Source organism: Aquila chrysaetos, chromosome 11 (genome assembly GCF_900496995.4).
Source record: "Aquila chrysaetos chrysaetos chromosome 11, bAquChr1.4, whole genome shotgun sequence".
Lineage (NCBI taxonomy): Eukaryota > Metazoa > Chordata > Aves > Accipitriformes > Accipitridae > Aquila > Aquila chrysaetos.
Genome location: NC_044014.1, coordinates 23,881,384 through 23,902,979, shown reverse-complemented (window position 1 = coordinate 23,902,979; position 21,596 = coordinate 23,881,384). Strand labels below are relative to the sequence as shown.

The 21,596-nt window shown below is 46.0% G+C and overlaps 1 protein-coding gene across 1 annotated transcript in view; it reads left to right on the top strand.

Annotated features, from left to right (window-relative positions):
• The window catches only part of SYNPO2L (synaptopodin 2 like), a 41,258-nt gene extending 19,862 nt beyond the window's left edge, over nucleotides 1-21,396 (top strand). Inside the window, 1 exon segment of the mRNA XM_030031351.2 lies at nucleotides 14,734-21,396. Coding sequence (XP_029887211.1) covers nucleotides 14,734-17,072 — 2,339 coding nt within the window. The 3' untranslated portion in view covers nucleotides 17,073-21,396.
• Nucleotides 21,397-21,596: the final 200 nt, after the last annotated feature.

Genomic DNA, 21,596 nt, shown 5'->3' with positions numbered 1-21,596 from the left:
CATGTCGGGCAGCAGCTGGTGAGCTCTGGTAGAATTTATTGCTTTTTAGGTATCGGCAGTGGAGGGCTGCCAGGAGGACAGGCGGGAACTGGTAAATCAGCTGTTGGAACAGTTCCTTGTAGTGGGATCCCTACTAGTCAAGACCTTCCCAGGTGGAACAAAATACTGAAAAATGTATATGGGTGATGGACCTGAAGTGATCTTAATTGTGAATATCTTTCCTGGTTTCTGCTACACATGGAGTATTTAAAACCCAAACAGGAAGGCAGAACAAGATGTTACCTGATTTCACAGTTGTGATCTATCCAATAACATTAAAAACAGGTAATCAAAAACTTGTTTTCATATGAGTACCTCAGTGTGCAGTATGATTGACTAATTTACACTTCTCTGAGCCTAGAAATAAGGCAGGTTTTTTAAAAAGTTACTTAGCTGGGGGACAGAATGTGAAATGGAGACACAGAAAAGTTACTAGACTGAATCAGGAATAAAGCACACAGATTCTAACTTCTGATTCTCTGCTCCAAATGCTAGACGTTTTTCCCCAGGCCAGATAATATTGCAAGGCAATTGTTAAGCCTCTCTTTTCTTTTTTCCTTGGGCTAAACATTCCTTTATCTCTTCTGCCTAAGAGATCCTACAAAGGTAACTTTCAAACCAAGGCTGCTTCCGTCAGGCAGGGCACTGTCTTACTGCTGTGCCCCGTGTTGAGAGGACAGACTCGGTTGGGTCCCTTATGTCTGGCCCTGCTAGGCAGTACAACTGACCTGGTGCCTTGTACTATTTCTTCCTAGTCCTTAGCACTCACTTTTCTTAGGACAGCAAAGAAACTAGCAATTTCAGCCTCCCTGAGGATGAAGCTATTTTTTCCCCCTTTGAATAATATACAAGCATGAGGTGAATGTTGAGAAAGGCATGTTCAGCTGCTCACTGCCATCTGATAGTCCTAGCAGTGGATGAGCAATTGCTTTACATCAAGACTTATTTCCGTGGACAGCGTCAGTACAGAAGGCTCCCAGGAAAGCCATGTATTTAATGCAGAGCATTTCTGACGGCAAAATAGCATCCCGTGGCAGAAGGTGACGCAACTCTATTGCCAGCTAGAGGTAGGGTTCCCAGAAGCACTGCAGACTGAGATAATATTTTATTCTCCTATTACCCCTCCACCGCTCACCCCGCTTCTGGTTTATGTTTGGCCATGGGTGTCCTTATGTAAGAGTTACTCTGCCATGGATGGCAATTCACATGGCCAACTTGGCCTTTTCTTGGGTTAGGAATCTTGACAGTAAATGTGAAGGCAAAACTCTATGTCCTGAGCATGCTGAAGCACAGCAGCCATTAAAACAAAAGTCACAATCAGCAGCCAGTAACTCTGTGAAGGAAGGAAGCAAGGAAGGAAGAGGGATGGAAGATGTTCATTATGTGGTGAACAGAGCTAAGGAGTACCTATACCTGGAATAAACACAGGAGGATGTGGGACTGCTGGGCTGCACTGGCTCCCTGGGGAAGCTGCCTGCAGAGAAGCTATCGGCATGGGAGGCACAAGGAACAGCATCTCTTGCCAGAAAGATGTAGCCTTGGCAAGGATGTTTGGGCTTGCATTGGTTCAGCTCTTACAGCTGCTTCAGGCTCCCACAGAGCCAGCAGAGTTTAAAGGTCTGTTTCTCTGCTTTCCTTAGCAATATCGACAGCACAGTAGCCTACTCTGGGACACAGAGACTCCTGGGTTTTGCTAAACCGGAACGCAAAATCAAGCTCATGGTTTAGAAGTTAAGCAAGTTTTTAAAATCTGGGTTAACTATGGTAGGTGACTTGGACAATCAGTCATGGGAGCCTGGGGGTCAATGCAGTAGACATTTAAGGACCATTCTGACTACCTAATCAGATGTCTGCCTTTTGGAGCACTACCTATCTAAATATATTCCCAGTGCACCTGCTCAGCACACCCTCCTTGCCTTGCCATGGCCTTCTCCATCATGGTTTCCACCACTGCACCACAAGAATGTGAAAAACTCCTTTTTGGTTTGTTGGGACTGTTACCCAGATGGTTCCTCACCTTTTCTTTCTAGAATGTACTCATTTCTCATGCCTGCTCTGATGTTTTCTCCAATTTGGGGTGTATTTCTCTTGTCCTTTGTATTCATTCTTTCTAACTTTTCACTGTCATTTTTAAGCTACAGAGACTTTCTCCCTCTCCCCTGTCCCTGCACCTCAGGCAAACAGAATTGCAGGTATAGTATTTCTAGATGAGTATCTAGAAACATCAAATTTCTAGATGAATAACTGAAATCCCTGTACAAGAACAGAGATACATAATAATTCTTTCGCACACCGAGAGTAGCAACTGACATTCTTCAAAGCTCTATTGCCCTGCAAGGATCTCAGCAAGACTGCTATTGCCTGTCAACTCTTGGGTTTTCTCAAACTTAAGATCTGTAGCTCTGCTCTTTATTTCCTGTCTCTAGAGCTTTTGTAGACCTTTGTCCTCACTGCATGCTTACCAGAGCTCTGAGCTTTCCAGATCATAGGCAAGTTGATTCAGCACTCCTGCCTCCCCTTTTCTGTATGATTTTCCGTTGTTTTTGATGTTGTTAGCAGATCTGATCTGGGCTGACTGTATGCTGAACTCAAGATCATCAATGAAATTAGGAAATGCTTCCCCTATTCCCCCACCATCTTTCCTAGTCTCACCACAATGGGTGATCAGTCTTTATACTCTGATTGTTACTTATTCATTTTCTCTTAATTTTCATCTGATTGACATTTCTCCAGTATACGTACTTTTTTGCATCAACTCCACCCACTCCTGACAACTACAGCTGCTTTCCCTGCCTTTGCTAAGAGGATACAAGTCACGTGGCAATTGCCAGAGGTGACGCTGCTGTCTAACACCTGCTTTGCATCGCAGTAACTCAGGAGCAAATGGAGCTCACTTATTTACACTAGGCAAGGATTTGACTCCAGGAGCAGAACACAGTGTGGTGACAAGTACCAACAGCCCAAGATGAGGATTTGGCAGTGGATGGTGCGGAGCAAAATAAGCACAGGGAAGAGCTGGCAGCAGCTGATGGTGCCACCTCATGATGCCCTGCATGTTGTCAGCTGCTGAGCTGTGCCTCTCCTTCCCCAGCAAAGACACAAAGCCTTACAGCTCACTCCTTAGAGCGGCAACACCCCTTGCAGTGAGGTTTGGGCCTGTCTCTTTGCAAAGTTCCTGCCCTGTTTGCACATTGGTATTGGCTCTTTTTTTCCAACCTCTAGGATAAGCACATACATCATCCCAGCCCTCCACAGGACACATGACTTGGACATGCCTGCTCAAAAACCACTCAGAGCATTGCTGATGCGGACTAGTGAGGCAGTGTGGGGAGCCACACACCTTTCAAATGTGTGGAACTTGTGCTACAAGTAATAGGACTTCAGTCTTCATTGCTAGCCAGTGGCTACTATGGACCCTGGTGTTTTGCTCAGTGGGGCAAGAGAACAGCCAGCAAACAGGGACTCTTTGTTGTACTTCAAATGAACTGCAGGAGAGCATTCATACTTGTGAATAGCCAATACTTTGCCTCATCTGAAGAAACAGAAGTACAAAAATTTGCTTCCTTCCCACTAATACAGTAACTTGCTGTCTTTAAAGAAGTGATTAATCTCTGGGGAAACTGGGGATCTTTAGGGCCTCAGTTCATCATCACTGTAAAGGGCCAAGCCACATCCCTTCCTGAGATGATTTCTGTGCTGCTTGGACAATGCAGAAGGAAAGGAAAAGACAACAAGACAGAAAATAGAAATTAAAAAATCTGAATGAGTTTCAGGAAGTTAGCAGAAAGCAGAAGCTGGTGGCAGGGAGAATCAGACTATAATTGTCACAAATAATTTCTAGGGAGGTTCTTTGGTTCCCCATAGCTCCTGCACTGTCCTCCGCTGCTCACCACACACTCAGAGGCTTGGGATTCATCTGTAGCCAGGGCCACCTGTGCTCTCTAAGGTGCACCCCATTTTCAGAACATGGTTTAGTGGGCATGGTTGATGGTTGGACTCGATGATCTTGAAGATCTTTTCCAACCTAAATGATTCTATGATTCTATGATTTTCACCCCCATCCTAAATCGTCTCCCAGGGACAATGGGCTTAGGCTTTCTCACAATTGGAAATACCAATTGCTAGCAGAAGTCAGACATACCAGGACAGCAGTCTAGTCCTAACTTGCTATCACACTGTAGGAATTTGTGTCAGTGCAAGAAGTGCTTCAAAATATCTCAATTTAAACTTGTCCACTGGACTATTTTTAGTTCCTAGGACTCAAGAGCCTCTCCATGTATGGTAGGGGAAGGGAGGGAAAAATGGGTGGGTAAATTTTCTCCTCTGCTTTATATGGGCCTGGCTGCCTGTGCAGAGTCATCAAAGTTACTACATTCCATATCAGAAAAGGAAATCCTTCTTGTTTAATGCGGATGTACAGCAGCATCACTTGACGAGATAGGATGCTTATAAATAAGTGGCCTATTCATTGGAGGGTCATACAGATTACCTCTTCCAAGAGTGACTGCAGTCACATTTCTCTGCAGAGAGGGTGAGTGCAGCAAGCCATCTATCAGCCTGTTACAATCGGTACAGGCCACAGGAGCTGTGAACAAGATAAAGTACCTGAATGGCAGTTTGAACTTACTGCACCACATTTTCTACTTGGTGTTCAGCTTTGACAGTTGTGACTCTAATGATCACAGTTATGTGATTGTTAGACTAGCTTACTGGTTTTGCCATTCACTGCAGTCCAGAAGACCAAAAGGTTTAGGATAGTAGTCAACTGTCCCCATCCTATGTGCTTTAAAGTAGAATAGAAAAGCATTCTGCTCAGACCGGGAGAGTAAAACTAATTCCTGAACTATCGATCCTACAGGAAGTTCCTAGCAGTATGAAGCAATGCTGAATAACCCTTGGCCCTTGCTACTCAGTGAGCAGCCAACCACTAGGAAAACGAGGACAACAGCCTCCATGGTTGAATCACAGGTAGAGAGCCTGATCTCACTTCAGCACACATTAAACTGGAAATTGCCTCCACTTGGGAAATCAATTTACATACACTGGTGTATGCAGTCTAGTTGTATGCCTTTGCTTAAGAATATCCCACTTAATAACTAACATTCAGTTTTTAATTCTCTGCAGTTTGGAAGGCATTTATTAAAGACAACCATAGTGAGATAAACACAGTGCATCTGGAGCCCTCTTCCTCCAGTTTTAGCCTTGAGTATGGCATTTGAGCTTAAGCCTTTGGTTTATGTTCTTCTATCGAAAGCACAGAGGTGATATTTTCAGGCTGATGTATTAACTGCTTGGGCAGAAGACAGAGATTACAAGCTAGTGTTGTCTGTCTTGGCTAGTGTGGATGAATTTTTCCTTCTTTCTTGAGCTATCTCAGAAATTTTCACAGATAATTGGCCATCTTCCTCAGGTATTCTTACTGGAGACTTCCAGCATTGTTCCTTCAGGCACCACTCTTGTCCAGCATTTTAGTGCAGATGCTGTGGGTTGCAGCACTGGAAGTAAGGCTGATTGATAGAGCTCTGCTCTGCTTCACCTTTGTACCTCACTGCTATCCTGCTGCCCCAGAGCCTGACAGAGACATGGATTTAGCTGAACATGTGTTAGCCCAAGATAAATCTAGCTGCATATAATATTCTCTGGGAGGGGAAAGATCTTTAGTATTTGAAGATGTTTGGAGGAAAGCTGTATGTGATCCCTGAACTGAGAACATATATACTCTCTTTTGTCCTAGTATTTCCACTATATGAGATAGCATTTTGAGCATCTTTTTTAAACTACCAGTTACTCAGACATTACTTCTCTATGTTACTGTTGTCAGTGCAGGGACTCTGACTCTGGGTCACAGTTCCTCAGACATGGTCAGAGGTCATTCATCATCCTGCTGCTGGTGAAAGAGTGTCAGCAGTTCTCTTCCGAGCTCACACTTCCATGGTCCTTGCAGAGCCCCAGCAAGTGATTTTTCAGAATATGCTGCCACATTAACATAGCCTGTCCTTGCAGATGCACTTCTGGAGTGACTTAGGAGGTGTAAGGCTGAAGGGGAACAATGGGATTAAGCCAAAATTTTGCCAGTGATTCAGTTCTCAAGGTGATTAGAGCAACAATCGCACTGAAATAACTATATATATAACCCCATAGACTGTCTTAGCCAAGCTGATACTTTCTAGGTTCCAGGATTTTGAGAGCTGAGTTGAAAGAAATCATAATGCAAACAGACAATGGGAATCCCTCTACCTGTCCAATGTTGTTTCCATCAGTTCTGAAAGTGATATGGGACATGCTGACAAGGTTGGGACAAGTCTGCTCAGAGACAACACTGAAATGAGACAAAGTGATAGTGATGGGGGAGGGAGAGGCATAAAAGGGTGAGGCATAAAAGGACTTTGACAAGGGGTAATTAAACAACAGAGTCATTGCTCAACAAAAGTGGGAAATTATAGCTAGGAAGGAGAAAACTGTCAACCTGACAAATAATTGTTCCTTCAGTTTCATTTAAATCTGTTGTAGGAAGAGAGATCAGTTTGTTGTGAAATATCTAAAGCTTCACTGTCATCAGTGTATCTACCACTTATGTTAACCAAGAATCTAGCCCTTTGTATAGAAGAAATAGGAGCAGGAATGTGGGTGAGTAGATTCAGCATATCTTGATACACTGACTATACTGAAAGGACAAGGCTGAATCATATTCTCTGTAGAGGTGAAATGTAAGGAATTACTGAAAATTGTATCAGAATGGCCTTCAGTCCTTGATAAATACCCTGGAATAATGCCAAGGGTCTCAGGCAAAGAGACCAAGAATAGCACCCTTATACACACAGGCTCTGGGGATAAGGAAAGAAAAAAAAAATGTTTAGCTTCAGTTAGGTGAACGAAGTAGTTCTTTTGAGCACACTTTGTGGAAAACAAAATTATTAGTAAAAACAACAAGGACTAAAAAACTAGAAAAAGAGATAGTCTTTGACCTGTTCAGTAAGGTAAGACTTCATGGCTAAAGATGTAAGGTGGACACAGTATATGTTGGCTTCTGTAAGATATCTGATATGGTTCCACATGACTTTTCCAACGAGAGAAATATGGATGAGATAGGACTACTGTAAGGTGACTGCACAATTGGCTAAGAATAGAACAGAAAACATTACTATTAATGGCTCATGATGTCAGATTAGCTAACTGGCTAAGCTGGTAGTAGTGTTTCACTGGGCTTCTGAATCTAACAGGACTACCTCTATATTTTCACCCATGGAGCTTTAAACACTAACATATGTCAATCAAATGTCCTCTCCACCTCAATGTTATATGACTGGCAAGGAGACAGATGATTAAAAATCTCAACCCTCCTCTCTTCTGTCAGTGGATCTTGTCCTCTAGCTGCATCTAGACAGAACAGGCAGTATGTGCTGTGGGGCAGCCCACAGCCCCGAAACTGCTACTATTCAGAACTGGGACCTGGCTGGGACACCTTGCAGCTTTTCTCTGGTCTTTCTTCCCACAGAAACTCAGGTGTGTGGGCGACACAGGGGAGGGAGGTGGGTTACCTATACTGAGGAGCTCAAAAGTGTTCCCAGGTACGACACTATTGTCTTCCTATCTGCTTTTTCAACTGCAAATTCCTGCTAGTGAAGCTTTTAAAATGTTTTTTGTTTCTCTTGAGTGTGTTGTAACTAGCAAGCAGTAACAGGAAATAGCAATAATACCATTTTTAATGGATGGCCTGAGGATTCAGCAGAGATTGCTGTGTATTAATCAACAGATGACATAAAGCATGGAAGGTATACAGTTGTCTCGTGAAAGGCTCAATTTTCAAATGTAGTAGGAGCTTGACTGGTTGCAGAAAAGGACTAAAATCAATTGGATAACAAGAATATATGGCAAGTGCTACGGGATTAATCAAGTCAGACCCAGATGGTGAGCATATGCTTGTCTGTATTACTAGAGAGTGAATGCTAGAAACACTGAAGGACAAAGAGAAGATGAATCAATGGTATCCTGCTGTCAGACATCAAGCAATTTTGTGAGCAGCAGAATTAACAGATCCCGGTGTCCTTTTAATTTATGTCTTGTATTTGATATCTCATTCTCTCATGTCTAGTAAAATGCAAATCTGTCTGATGGCTCTCACATTCAAAATGAGAACTCATAATCTCTCTGTTGTGTGTGCTTTTCAGTTTTTGCTGCCTAATTAAGACTGCACTCAGGCTTTCTGCTTCCTGTGGTGGGGTCTATCTTCTCTGTCCAGTCACATATTTGCATGTAAACTTGTAGGAGTGTTGTAGCTTTGTGACTTCAGACCCTTAAAATTAGTAAATGGGCTCAAAAGCTATTAGCATGAAACAGCTAAGATTGAAAGACATGCAGCATAAGTGCATAAACCTTTCTTAGGAAACTGGGCTAAAACTGCAGAAGACAGATTCACTAGTGCATTCAACAGGTGCTGTCTTGGCAAAAAAAAGTTCTCCTTTGGCAGTCTTGTTGCAGAAGACTATGTAGGGAATATCCAGGGCCCGAGTGTGAGCTCTCAGCACAGGAAAGCTGGCTATGTGTGCTACTTTTGCACTGAGGGCACGTTTCCATCCAGCTCAGGAAGAGGGGCAAACTCTCACTCAACTGAGGGAGATTTTTTTGTGTGAACAAGCTATTCAAGTCTCCAGCAGGATACCATGAGACTTAATACATTGCAGCCACACACAGCAATGTGTCTGCACCCTCTTTGCCTAGCAGAGCTCTTTAATAGCAGTGTGGAAGTCACAGAATGGCTAAGAGTGGTCAAAAATGACTGGGCATGTTTTTTCCCATGGGATGTCAATTCACTTGCAGAGAAGCTTGATTTCTGTTTTTCTAAAACTAGAAGATTGCAGGGGGCAGTGTTTCACTGGGAGCTCTTAAAATCACTAGCCCTTTAAGAAGAAATACTGATTTGACAAGTGCTTAACTATGTATTTAACCTCAGACACATGCTTAAGTGTTGCAGACTTGAGTAGGACTGAAGCGTTTGCCTGTAGCATCCTAAATTGGAGATGAAGCCATATCTATGTTTTATATTATGCACAGATTACGTAATTGAAGTGTGCATATATCCAAGAATGAGAAACATGTTTTCTGTCCCAAGAGCTTTAGTACTTCTTTTAACTAAAAGAATATATACTCCTCTGCTGTACTGGTTGCAATTCAAACATTGGTTGAAGCTTGAAAGGTGGAAGCTTTCAACAGGGAAATATTTAGAAGGCCAATATAACCTATCCAAATCTTATTTTGAAAGGATTCCAGGTATGAAAAGCATGAGATGTCTATAGCCTCTAACGACTTACTGAGATATTTGCAATGTTAGCCATGGAAAAATGACCTTCTCTAACATAAATAGCTGGAAGAACAAGATTCAAGTTGATCCCATGTGAAAAAATAGTAGACAAGTAGTATTTTATCACAGAGGAACAGGCTCTTTATCTCTGAAATTAGCAGTATGCTTATTTTCTATGGTAATAGCTTTTCTGGAATTTGGTCTTTAGTATTAAAATTTACTATTGTTTGTTTCCTAGTGAACATCAACAGTATCTGACATTGCGTAAGCCTGCTTGTTCAGTAGTTTTCCTGAGCATACATTAAAATGCTTTCTTTTAATAGGGCCTGATCTTGAAAAGATTTATACTTTTTATACTTCTCTTTAGAGTAATTAGTAACGTTATTCATTTCACTTCAGTGAAATCTAGTTAAATTAAGTTCATGCAAAAATCTTTGTAGGCTTTGCTTAACAGAAAATTTTTGGGTTTGTGGATTATTCCAACACAATTTAGTGGTGACAAGAACTAAGTGCTTTAAAAGTTAACAAAAAGTTTTCTATAGAAATTATCCACCGCACCAACAGAATGTAGGAGAGTTTTATAACCCTTCCATTTAGTCTTTTATCTATTCCATCTGAATGTTCTTAATAGATAATTTTTTCTGTACTGAAAAGCTGTATTTTCATTTCCAATTGCATATTGTATATATCCGATTCTACAAGGTTTTCCCAAAGAGACTGTATCCCTAGATGTGTAAATATTTATCAAAGAAGAAGAGACTGAACCACTTTGCTCTTGCTGCAAGAGCCTCTGTAGGAGGCATGACAGGTCTCTCTTACAGCAACATTGCCTGTGGAAGTTGTCTTCCCGGCATGCAGCAATGGCTAGGGGATTTCAGGATGCATGGTCAGACCTTCATTTTTCTAGACTCACTAACACTGGAGATGGTCTGCTTGAGTCCTGGGCTACAGTGTTGCTAAGACTGGGACTGCTGGGAGGGAAAATCACAGGGCAGTGTCCCTTGGCCACGGCTCTGGGATTCTCTCACAGGAGCTATTGCTTGTGTACAGAAAGAGGCAGTAAGACAAGGCCTAGCCAAAGTGTGAGGAGATGCTAAGCAGGCCACAACTGTGGAGATATGTAGACTCCCAGCACCCTCTGTTCCCTTCTTCCCTGTCGACCCCAGTCCTCACTATCAGCATCTCATCTTTCAACACCTCTCAGTCTCCAGAGCTGGAGCTCTGAATGGTGCTGCCAAAACACCACTCCTTGGCCTCCAAACGCTCCGTCACCCTCCCTGGGCACAGCCACACTCTTCTGTGGTGTGGGTAACAGCCTCTGCCATTTTAATTCAAATTATCTCAAAACTAAACCACTTCACTGCAGGCATCCAGGATCCTAATGCTCCTCTGTTAAATGTTCCTCAGTCCTGGTACACAACAGAAATCTGTATCATGGACTGGTTCTCCTCAGACATGGAAGGAAATTGATATATACAGGAAAAGAAAGCCTCTCCTCTCTCTTTTCTTCCTTATGTTTACCCAGAGCTGGGTGCTGTCTGAGGGTTTCAGACAAGGAAAGTTGCTTTCCTCCTGGGTGGGTTTCTCTGCCTGTCCATGTTGGACATGAGCACTGTGTTAGTCTCATCTCTTTGAAGGGCTCTTTAGAACAGAAATGCTGGACCTTGAGGCATTGGAAACACTAACCTGAAGCTTGCACCTTTCTAACCTGAAGCTTGCACCACAGAAGCAGTGAGAGTATAGAGTATATTTTCTTATTTTAAAATAAAAAAGAGGAGTTTCTCCTTACAGGGAGTAGAGGGTGGGGGAACGAAGGAAGGTATTTAAGTGCCAGGTGACAATGTCCATCACACTGCTCAGTGATGAAGCTAAGAAGACAAAAATAGACAAAGTGACCTCATGGCTTTGGGCAGCAATGCCTACGAGACAAAAGAGAGGCTTTAAAAGGCTTGTGGAGCTGATAGCAAAGGGCTTGGACACCTCAGAGTTTTGGTTCTGCTCCAGCAGGGAACTGCTCTGGTTCTCTCTCATTGCCTCTCTCTGTTTATGGGGAGTTGTGAATTAAACGGGCTTTGTGACATGCCCAGCTCTCCAGGTCTGGACTCTGCCTTCTCAAGCTTGGATCAGCCTTATGCAGGTACAGATGTCTCCTCTTTTCTATTCTCTATTTTTGGGGGTTTTTTCTTCTCTTTTTTCTTTTCTCTTCTTTTCTCTTTTCTCTTCTTTTCTTTTTTCTTTTCTCTTCTCTTCTTTCCTCTCTTTTCTTTTCTTTTCTCTTTTCTTTTCTTTTCCCTTTCTTCCCCCTTTCTTCCCCCTTTCCTTTCCTCTCCTTTTACTCTTCCTCTCCTTCCCCTATTCTTTTGCCTATTCTGATTTCACTCTTGCTCTCTACCTTCAGAAATTCATCTCAGGAAGATTTCTCTTTCTCTTTTTTTCTTAAACTGTTGTGGGAGATTGTAGCTTGAATAGCGCAATCATTTTTCTGTTGGGAGGATTGGTATAATTAGTTATGTGCTTTAGCCTTTGGTAAGGAGGAAAGCAGGAAGAAGAGAAGAGGGAGGCGAGTAGCAGGTCCCAGAGGGCCTTACTTGCCAGCTGCTTCACAGCACAGGGAAGTTCAGAGCAACTTCTGAGGGAAGCTGTACATAAATGCTAATACTAAGCCAGGACCAAGAGTTGGTGGAGCCATAGCCAAGACTGTCTACTGTTACATTTTCTCTAACAGTATTTGCTAGCCCAGACTCTAGAGTTGAGCGCTTTCATGGTACTCTGCTGTCAGAAGGAGCTACACAGTCACTCACTTTGGATGGTGTAGCTCCCTAGCTGTTAGCTCCTGATGCCAGAAATCCTCCTGTGAGTCACTCATGGTCCAGAGTTTACATATTCTGCACTTGACTAAGATTCTGTAGTGCTGCTCTTCCTCCTTGTAAATTTAGAAGCAAAATATGAGGCAGGTGAGGTGCAGTAGCTTGTAGCAAAGATGCCTGTAGCAAGAAAGAAATCTCTCTTATTTTCTCCATTGTGAACAACCCCCAGAAACACATGCATGCAGATCTGTAAGTGGAGTGGACAGACCTTCAGGGACTGTAGCTAGTTTCCATCATGGAGAGCAGGTGTTTGAGGGCAAGTCTATGATTGCCCTGAAGAGCACTAGCTCTCCACAGAAACCTGGACACTACTTCAGTCTTGGTTGAGCAAGGCAGAGTCATTCTGTAAGAGTTTTGCAGAGAGCCTTCACTTCGCAAGTGCAAGTACAAATAGTGAGCCATTTTTTCAGCATTGATTTTGCTGTTTCCAGTTTTCTGGGTGCAAAGGGGAGGAATGGACTGTGCATCCACATGAGGTGATCTCAGATCGCAGAAGTCCCCTTGTTGAAATCCCAAAGCAGCAGCATGTGCTATGGAATGGCTGCAAACCTTGAGAAGAGTCTCTCCTTGTATTTATCTTAAGCTTCCTGGAAGGGTGACTGCTCTGCACATCAACACCTTATTTTCAGCATAGGGTGACAGAGGGAAGCTCTTTCTGCTGTGGTTACACTGGTGCGGTATGGAATGATGACACCTGCCACAATTGTGCAGCCTAGCCAGGTTTTGGGAGACATCTGCAGCCCTCAGGAAAACTGGTATTCTTCTTAGCTGATCTCCCTGTTCCCCACTGCAGGTAACTTCACCACATTAGCAGGTCCCCATTGAATGAATGCTCTGTGATAACAGGGTCAGAAGTGAGATCCTGAGAGGACTGAGCGGTTTCCATCCTCTCTTGAGCTAACACCATCTCCCAGCACTGCCTGCAGCTCTCCCTCTCCTCTCTCTTCTCTCCTCTCCTCCCCTCTCCCCTCCCCTCTCCTCTCTTCTCCTCTCTCCCCCTCTCCCTCTCCCTCTCCTCTCCTCTCTCCTCTCCTCTCCCCTCTCGTCTCCTCTCCTTCCCTCTCCTCTCCTCTCCTATCTCCTCTCCCTCTCCCTCTCCCTCTCCTCTCTCTTCTCTCCTCTCCTCCCCTCTCCCCTCCCCTCTCCTCTCTTCTCCTCTCTCCCCCTCTCCCTCTCCCTCTCCTCTCCTCTCCTCTCCTCTCCCTCTCCCTCTCCCTCTCCCTCTCCCTCTCCCTCTCCTCCCCTCTCCTCCCCTCTCCTCTCCTATCCCTCCCTTCAGCAGGGCATAATTTTGTACCTCTTTCTTGAGAATGTCTGATCTGGACAAGGTGCTACACAGTTTTTTGACAAATTATTAGATGCAGGCAGTGGATGGATGTTTCACCTGTATTATCATGCTGGGAAAAAGACAATGGGAGTAAGGAAAAGAATGAAATTAAAGAAATCAGAAATTAGTCTATGGTTTAGGTATGTGGGTTTTTTCTGCACAAGGTTAGTGCTGATTTCTGTCACTTGAACACTGATTCAAGGCATGTCCATACTTTCCTTAGGGCAGCCAAGTTTGGTTTTACTATGGAATCTTGTTCACCCCCTGCTTTCCCTGCATGCAAGGCAGAGAACACAGTGTTCCTTCCTGGGGCTCTACTGACTGCTGGGCTGGCAGAGCAGGTGGAAAATTATTGTCCCACAGTTTCATGCCAGTGTCCTGACAGGTGTTGGCTTTTCCAAGCAAGCCTGTCTAAGTGGATTCCTTCTGGCCTGGCTGATCAGTTGTGGGGGTCTGGGATTCTTGCTCAGGAGCAAACGCTATTCTTCCTTGCTGGGCACGGGGCACAGGCAAGAGACCACAGCAAGGGTGAAAACATGCCTCCTGCTGTTGCAGGGCTGCTGCAGAGAGCAGCAAACAGCCCTACACACAATGCTGCTGCAAGACACTCTGTAGCTGGCACTGCAGGGCCCAGAGCAGGAGCAGCCCGGCTATGCCTGCAGAGGACCTCTCCCATTGCACACATGCATGGATGCTAACAGTAGCAGTGGCTGCTTCCCAAACAATCAGGGCCAGAGAGATTACTTGCTCCTGGGAATCCTCCATATGGGAGGAAGAAGGTCTACAAAACGCAGGGCTCCACCTTCAGGGTGATAAGTAAATGGTAAAAATTCCCAGGAGCAAGGGCATGCACTGTAAAAACGCTGTGAGATACAGTCTGGGACTCTTGGCCACATGCTGCAGAAATAGGAAACCCCAGGTCTGACCAGGAAACAGAGAGCAGCCTCAGAGTTGGAGGAGTTCCTTTCGCACACCTGCATGGACTTCTATTGTGTTTGCAGGGAAAGAGAAAACTGCACCTTGATTTCTATCAGCAGTTCCTAAAGACACTATCAGCAAAGGTAGGAAAGAAAAAGAAGGGCAGTGGGTGACAGTGTTTTTCCTCGTATGGGCACTAGAATACCTACAGCCATATCACTGTCCATCTTTGCCCACCCAGCCTTTTGCTGAGCTCTGAGCTTGCGTCTTTTTGTCTCTTGCAGAGCTCCACCGCCACGAGAGCATCCAAGAGAAGAACGTGAAAGAAGCCAAAACCAAGTGCAGAACCATTGCATCCCTGCTGACAGATGCACCCAACCCCCACTCCAAGGGGGTGCTGATGTTCAAGAAGCGCAGGCAGAGAGCTAAGAAGTATACATTGGTAAGCTTTGGGAGTGTTGACGAAGACCGCTCCTACGAGGAGGAAGACGGAGTTTTTCCAACTAGTGAGTCTGAATTTGATGAGGAAGGTTTCTCTGATGCCCGAAGCCTAACTAATCACTCGGACTGGGACAACACTTACCTGGACATTGAAAAGTCCAAGTCTGACTCTGAACAGAAGGAAGAGAAGCAAAAAGGTTTGAGTGAGGCCTCAGGTAAAGGAGCACGATTATTTGAGCAGCAGAGGGAACGGGCTGGGAAGTACACAGTCGAGAGAGTCCCGGTGCAGAAGAGCCCCCAGCTTGCGCCAGCTGCCCAGCCACAGCAGGGCACAGTGAACGGAGATATGCCTGTGCCACAGAAGGCAGACAGCATGCCCCTCAGCATCCACCTGGAAGGTGTGCAAGTGCCCAGCAAGCAGGCAGCCACCCTCCCCACTCAGCTCCTAGCTCCCCCTAGCCCCACTTTTGTCCCACCTCCCCCAAGCACCCCTGACTCCTTCTCTGCAAGCTCAACAAGCATGTTCAACAGGTCTGCACGGCCCTTTACTCCTGGCTTTTCTGGCCAACGCCCAGCAACATCCTCTGTCATCTTCAGGCCATCCGCACCCAAAAAACCTAGTGAAAATCTGAGTGGGCAAAGCACGGTGGTTCCCCCTTTCTCACCTCCGGCTCCAGGAACACCTACCGATGCACCAGTGCCAACACACCGCGGTCCAGTCAGCTCCTCCACATCTCTGTATATTCCTGCACCAGGAAGGCCAACACCACCACCACAGTCACAGCCAAGAGGAGGAGGAGGAGGTGCTCCAGAGACTAAGCCTTCTGCCAACACTGCCCGGACATCCACCACCTCTATCTTTCTGTCAACTCCCTCAAAGCCAGGAGGGGAGGCCTCTGCAGCATCCCAGCCACGAGTCCCTGGAACAGCCTCTTCTTCTTTGTATATTAGTCCAGCACCATCACAGCACACGATAAGCAGTTCCCCCGTGCCAAAGCAGCCTTCTCCTGCTGTCTCACCAGCAATGCCACGACCTCCTTCTGAGCCCTTAACCTCCAGGGAGCAGAGGATTGCCACGCCAGCTCCCCGCACAGGCATCCTGCAGGAGGCTCGCCGGCGGGGCAACAAGAAACCCATGTTCAGTAAGATTGAGGAGAAGAAGAAGAATTCACCGAACCCTGAGCTCCTGTCTCTGGTGCAGAACCTGGATGAGAAGCCGAAAGGTGACCACCCTGGCGCAGGCTTCGAGTCTGGGCCTGAGGAGGACTTCCTCAGCCTGGGTGCTGAGGCCTGCAACTTCATGCAGTCCTCTGGCCGCAAATTCAAGACCCCACCTCCAGTGGCTCCTAAGCCTCAGCAGCAAGATGCTGGACTGGTAAATGGGGCCCAGGACATGCCTCAGCTTAAAGGCAAGGGGGCAGAGCTCTTTGCCAAACGCCAGAGCCGCATGGACAAATTTGTGGTGGAGACAACACCAAAGCCAGAATCCAAGCCTAGAACCCCCTCTCCTTCCCCTTCTCTACCCTCATCCTGGAAATATTCACCCAACATCCGGGCTCCCCCTCCAATAGCTTACAACCCAATGCATTCCCCTTTCTATCCCCTGGCAGCCAGCAAATCTCAGGCTAGCAAAGCAGAGAGCAAAGTGAAAAAGGCACCTGGCCAGAAATCAGGGATCAAGGTCATTGATTTAATGCGCCACCAGCCCTATCAATTAAAGTCAGCCATGTTCTGTTTTGGGGAAACCCCAAGCTCCAGCATTCAGGATTCTCCTGGACAGCCAGCCCCGCAGGCTAGGTCATCCTTCACAGCAGCCAAGCAGATCCCCGTGAAAACAGCCAAGACCCAGGAGATTCGTCGCTTCTCCACTCCAGCTCCCATGCCAGCCTCAAGCAGCCTGGCACCCACTGTGCTTGCGCCCCGCTCGGCCACCACATTGGATGAGCCAGTGTGGAGAACAGAAATGGCCTCTTCTGCCCCCGCTACACCAGCGCCCTTCCAGGTGGAGCTCAGCCAGTCCCCTAAGCCATACCAGAGCTTCCCAGAGCCTGGTCAGGCAGGCCAGGGGCCTTCCCCAAACCCAGCCTCGGCCTCTCGGTTTCAGGTAGCCAGGCCCAAATTCTCAGCAGCGAGAACGGGGATGCAGGCCAATGTGTGGAGGCCGAGCTTTGGCCACCACTGAGGCAGGCACCCCTCCCATCCCATCTGTGGCCCCGCAGAGATAGTGCTCGTTTTGTCTTTCATGTCAGCTCAGTACATTGAGATGAGTGACACAAAATGAAGAAAAGAGAAAAAAAAAAAATTACTCCCCTTCTGCACCACCCTCTCCCCCAGCCTCCCCTTGGTCTCAGATGGGCAGCTTCATGGCAAGGCTTACTAGCTGTGGCTACAGCAGGAGGAAGAATGTGGAGAGAGGACCCAAGTATGGTACAGAGAGACTGGGAACTTGCATGCAGCAGCAAAACCCACCTCTGGAGGGGGTGAATGGCAGGGGTTGTCTCACATAAGGACATGTGAGATGTCCTCGGTAGTGGTTCTCCTTTCCCAAGGGCTTTGGAGTCATCCCTGAATGGAGGGAGACTCGGGGGGCAAGAGCTTTCCAGGAAGAAAAGGTCAGAGGTGGGATTACAGTACAGAAGCCCTAGCTTCCCCATTAGACTGCTTTTCTATGAGCCTGTCAGTCTGTACACATGCACACACATGCACACAGCAACACTCAGCAGGGAGTGAAAGTAGAAGTGGGGCTTTGCCTTGGATGCTTCTCCCAGACTCCCTTCTGGAGGGGCATGGGAAAGGAGGTGAGAGAGCAGAGTGAGCAGGGGTGTTTGCACATGCACACGTGGGCAGTGTGCCCTGCACAGGTGGGTGGCCACGTGTGCCCATTCCTCCAGTCACCAGGGCTGGGAGTAAAAAGGAGAGTCATCCTAGCCGGTGCTAAACATGGCTATTAAGTCTGGGAGCAGTTTGCGGAAGAGGGACGTTGAATGGACTTGGTGGGGCTATCACAAGCTGGAGGAACTGCAGAAGGAAGTATCAATTTTTGAGGATACACAAAGTCAAAGCTAAGCTCAGGCAGTGGCTGGTTGGTGCAAGGAAGGCCCTGCAGCATTAGTCCCACTGGAACAGGATACAGATGCTGTAAGTACAAAGGAGGATTGCGTGGGAGAAGGTACAGTTGGCTTTAAAAGGAGGCAGGATTGAATATGCATTTGCACATCATCTTTTTGTTTAGTTTAGGACAGAAGTGTGGCTAGATTGGAAATGGGTCATGATATAAAACTTGCTGAAAACTGTGATGAGCTGGAAAACAGAATCCCTTTACAGATGCTCTCAGTATAGAAATGGAGGACAGGAAAACAGAAAGTCACAAGTAGAATTTCATACTAAATGATTTAAGTATCCTTGGGGTCTATTTGATAAGAACTGAAGTGCTCTGAGAGTCCCGGAGGACCTGCACTTACATACAGAGCTCAGTTTGCTGGCAATGCTGGGGAAACAGGACTGGTTATTCCTTGAATGTCCCAGGCTAGTCTCAGACTTAATCCCTACACTAAAGGCATACAAGAAGAAAGCATTCCCTTTCCCAAGGAAGAATTCAGGATATTAGTAAGGACTGTGCATGTGTGTGTGCATGTCATCCGTGTTCTGGTTTGCACAGACCCCTGCCATTTGCTTTCCACCTGTGCTCCCCCTTTTGCAGCAGCCACTTTTGCAGTGTGATCCCACAAGTACACCAAGAAAGCATTGCTTCTGAATGACTGGCTCCCAACACAGCAGATGCCCCAGCTATAAGGAAGGGGCTTGCCACCTCTTCCTGGGCAGGGGTTGCCCAGCCTTTTCCTAAACCCTCAGGAATGAGTACTGGAGGTAGGATGAGGGTCTCATAGCCCTGCTTGAGACATGTCTCCATCTCATGAGATTTGCTCTTCTCCTTCAAGCAGAAGGCGTTCTCTGACTGGACTGAGCACCAACTTTGGATGTACAAAACTGTACATTCTGGGAAGAAAAAAATGTGTGCAAATGGGACTGATGCCACATCTATAAGCAGTGCAGCTAGTGTGATTTCACAGTAAGTCCAAGCCAACCTTCCTTTGCGCAGCTGGAGCTTATGATGTGTAGCCCTTTTCACAAAAGCTGGAGGCTCTACTTTTCCTTGGAGGTTCTAAAGTGCTTCTCTGTGAGCACCTGGACATTTTGCATGTGTGCTCTCCCACGAAGAAAAAGAGGGCTGGAGAACCTAGCTAGCAGCTGGAGTCCTGGACAAGCTTGGGAGGGAGAGAATGAGGGAAAAGGAAAAGTAATACACAATCCCGCCTTTGAATCCTTCACACTCTGGCTGGGCTTGTTCTGCAGGCCTGTGTTTGCAGTGCACATTCCTGGGGGCCCTGAAACATAGGATGAGCATGCTGAGGAGGGAGGAGGACAGCACTTACACCTCACTTGGCAGACTATCAGCCATAGGAGAGGATGGAGAGAAAACCTTTGGGAATGCCTTGAGTTAATGAGCAAAGGGGTGGCTGAGCTAGGAGAGGTGCTGCACCTGGTTGTATGACATAGGAGCAGCCAACTTGAACTGATGGTGATTGTAACTGAGGTGATTTTATGTGTTCCTGGAGAGCCCCAGAAGGGATGTCTTAGGACAAGTGGTCACCATGAAGTTAATTCAGATCACCAGAATCCATTTAGTTCTGGTGAAGGGGAGCAGCCATGCTACAAAACCTAACTTGGACAATTGCTTTCTCACTCATCCTATGCTGCATTGCATTGCCAGTGTTTCTGGAAAAAAATCTTGTGTGCTGTAGCAAGCTGAATCTCTGTGATTCTTCCCAAACATGGAAGGAGAAGTCTTCTGTTTTTCTAGGAAAGCTGTGGGAAGGAACTCAAGGACTAGGAGTGCTCCAAAAGCTTCGTCTCTAGTCTCCTTGTGGAGCGCTGTCTGTCACTGGCTAGTGGGTTTAGCCACTAGCCTTAGACAGGCAAGCTAGCCTAGGTTGAAAGCATTACTGAACTCAGGTGTAAAGCGGGGTTGTGTGGACCAGAGAAAGGGTGCTCAAGATAATTCTGCAGTGAAAAAATAACCTCAGAAAGTCTGAATCTTACTCCAGTGTCCCTTTCCCTCAGGCCCCTAAAGTTAAGTGCTCTCAGGGCCTGAGTGTCTTGGGAAATTCATTTTGCCACTGGAAAAAAAGAGAGGTCTGGCCTTAGCATGTAGGGGAGATTGCATGTGGTTAGTATTTCAGTGGTCCCACTCCAGATTTCTGGGAGACACTGATGCAAGCGAAGGAGTGATGGCCAAACACTGTTGAATGTTAGATGTCAGGACCCAAGTGAGTGGAATAACTGCATTTGGCCCATCATTTCTGATAATGTAATGGGCAAGAGATGAAAAAAGTTATGTCTGATTGGAGAATGAATATTAAACATCAGAGCAAGGAAAAGAACCAGGAGGCTGGGGATCCTGCATTTCACTTCTAACATCCTTGGTTCAAAGAAGCAAAGCCAAAGTAGTTTGATGGATCTCAGCCCCTCCCTATCTTTTCTGGATCCTATGCTGACACAGGACTTGATCTGCAGAAGCAGAGGGTGTTGCAGATGAGGCCTACAGTGCTTGTGGCGTATCCCAAATAAGGCCTGTGGCTGCAAGTAGCATGAGATGAGAAATAATACTCAGATGCATCTGCTAAGCTATAAGGAAGAAACCTACACTACTGCTGGCTTCAAGCAGCTCTGCTAGTGTCTGCTCATGAAAATATTGTGGCTGGCCTGTTAGAAAGGTCACAGGTGAGGTTACGAGGAATACTTTTGAACCATATAAGCTTGTCTTGAGCTTCTCCAAATTTCTAATTCCTCAGCTGTTGAACAAGCACAGACATAAACAGTTGTTTGACAAGTTTTAGGTCCCACCTGCTAAGTTATAAGTGGCAGTGGTAGGCCAAACCCCAGTGTCCCCTTGTTAAGCATTTGAAGATGTCTGCATGGGTTTTGATTTAAAACTGCCTACCATCCCCCCTCTCTAGCATGCCGCAGGTTACACATTGCAGCTATGGCAATTCTGGGAGTTTATCTTTGCTTCAGAAGTATCAGTCCTTTCCCTCTGAATATATGGGAACACTTGCCAGAGATAACCTCAAGATCCTGCAGCAGCTGAGAGGAAGGATCTTGGAAGAGACTGGTGTGATGAGGAGTCATTGATGCCAGACATGAGCACAGTGCAATCCAAGATTGTCCCTCAGAAAGAATACGCTCCCTTTCTGGTATAATATCCAGCATCCCCTACCAGACCCTCTTCCTAGAAGAAACTCGTCAGTGTTCTGAAAATGGGAGCCCAGGAGCAGTGCTCTGTCTGGTGGAAGATGTGGCCCCAGAAGAAGGTGAGAAGTGGCATCTTTGTTTATGGAAATACTTTTTTTTTCCTTTTCTGTTTTGTCGTGTCCCCCCCCCCCCCCCAATTTACAGTCACTTTCTATTTGTTTGTGCAGAAGAATAAACTTGTGATATGCACTTTACATGTGGCATTTTGTCACCTTCTTTGCTTGGCACCCAGGAGGAACTGCTATGTGTACAGCACATGCAGTTAGCACTACCAACAAACTACTAAGGCCAAAAGAATATAAGGAGTCCAAAATAAGGATGGGATGTCTTGGCAATACAAACACCTAAATTGGACTTAAAACCCCTACACATTAAAAAAGCCCCATGCAAGCAA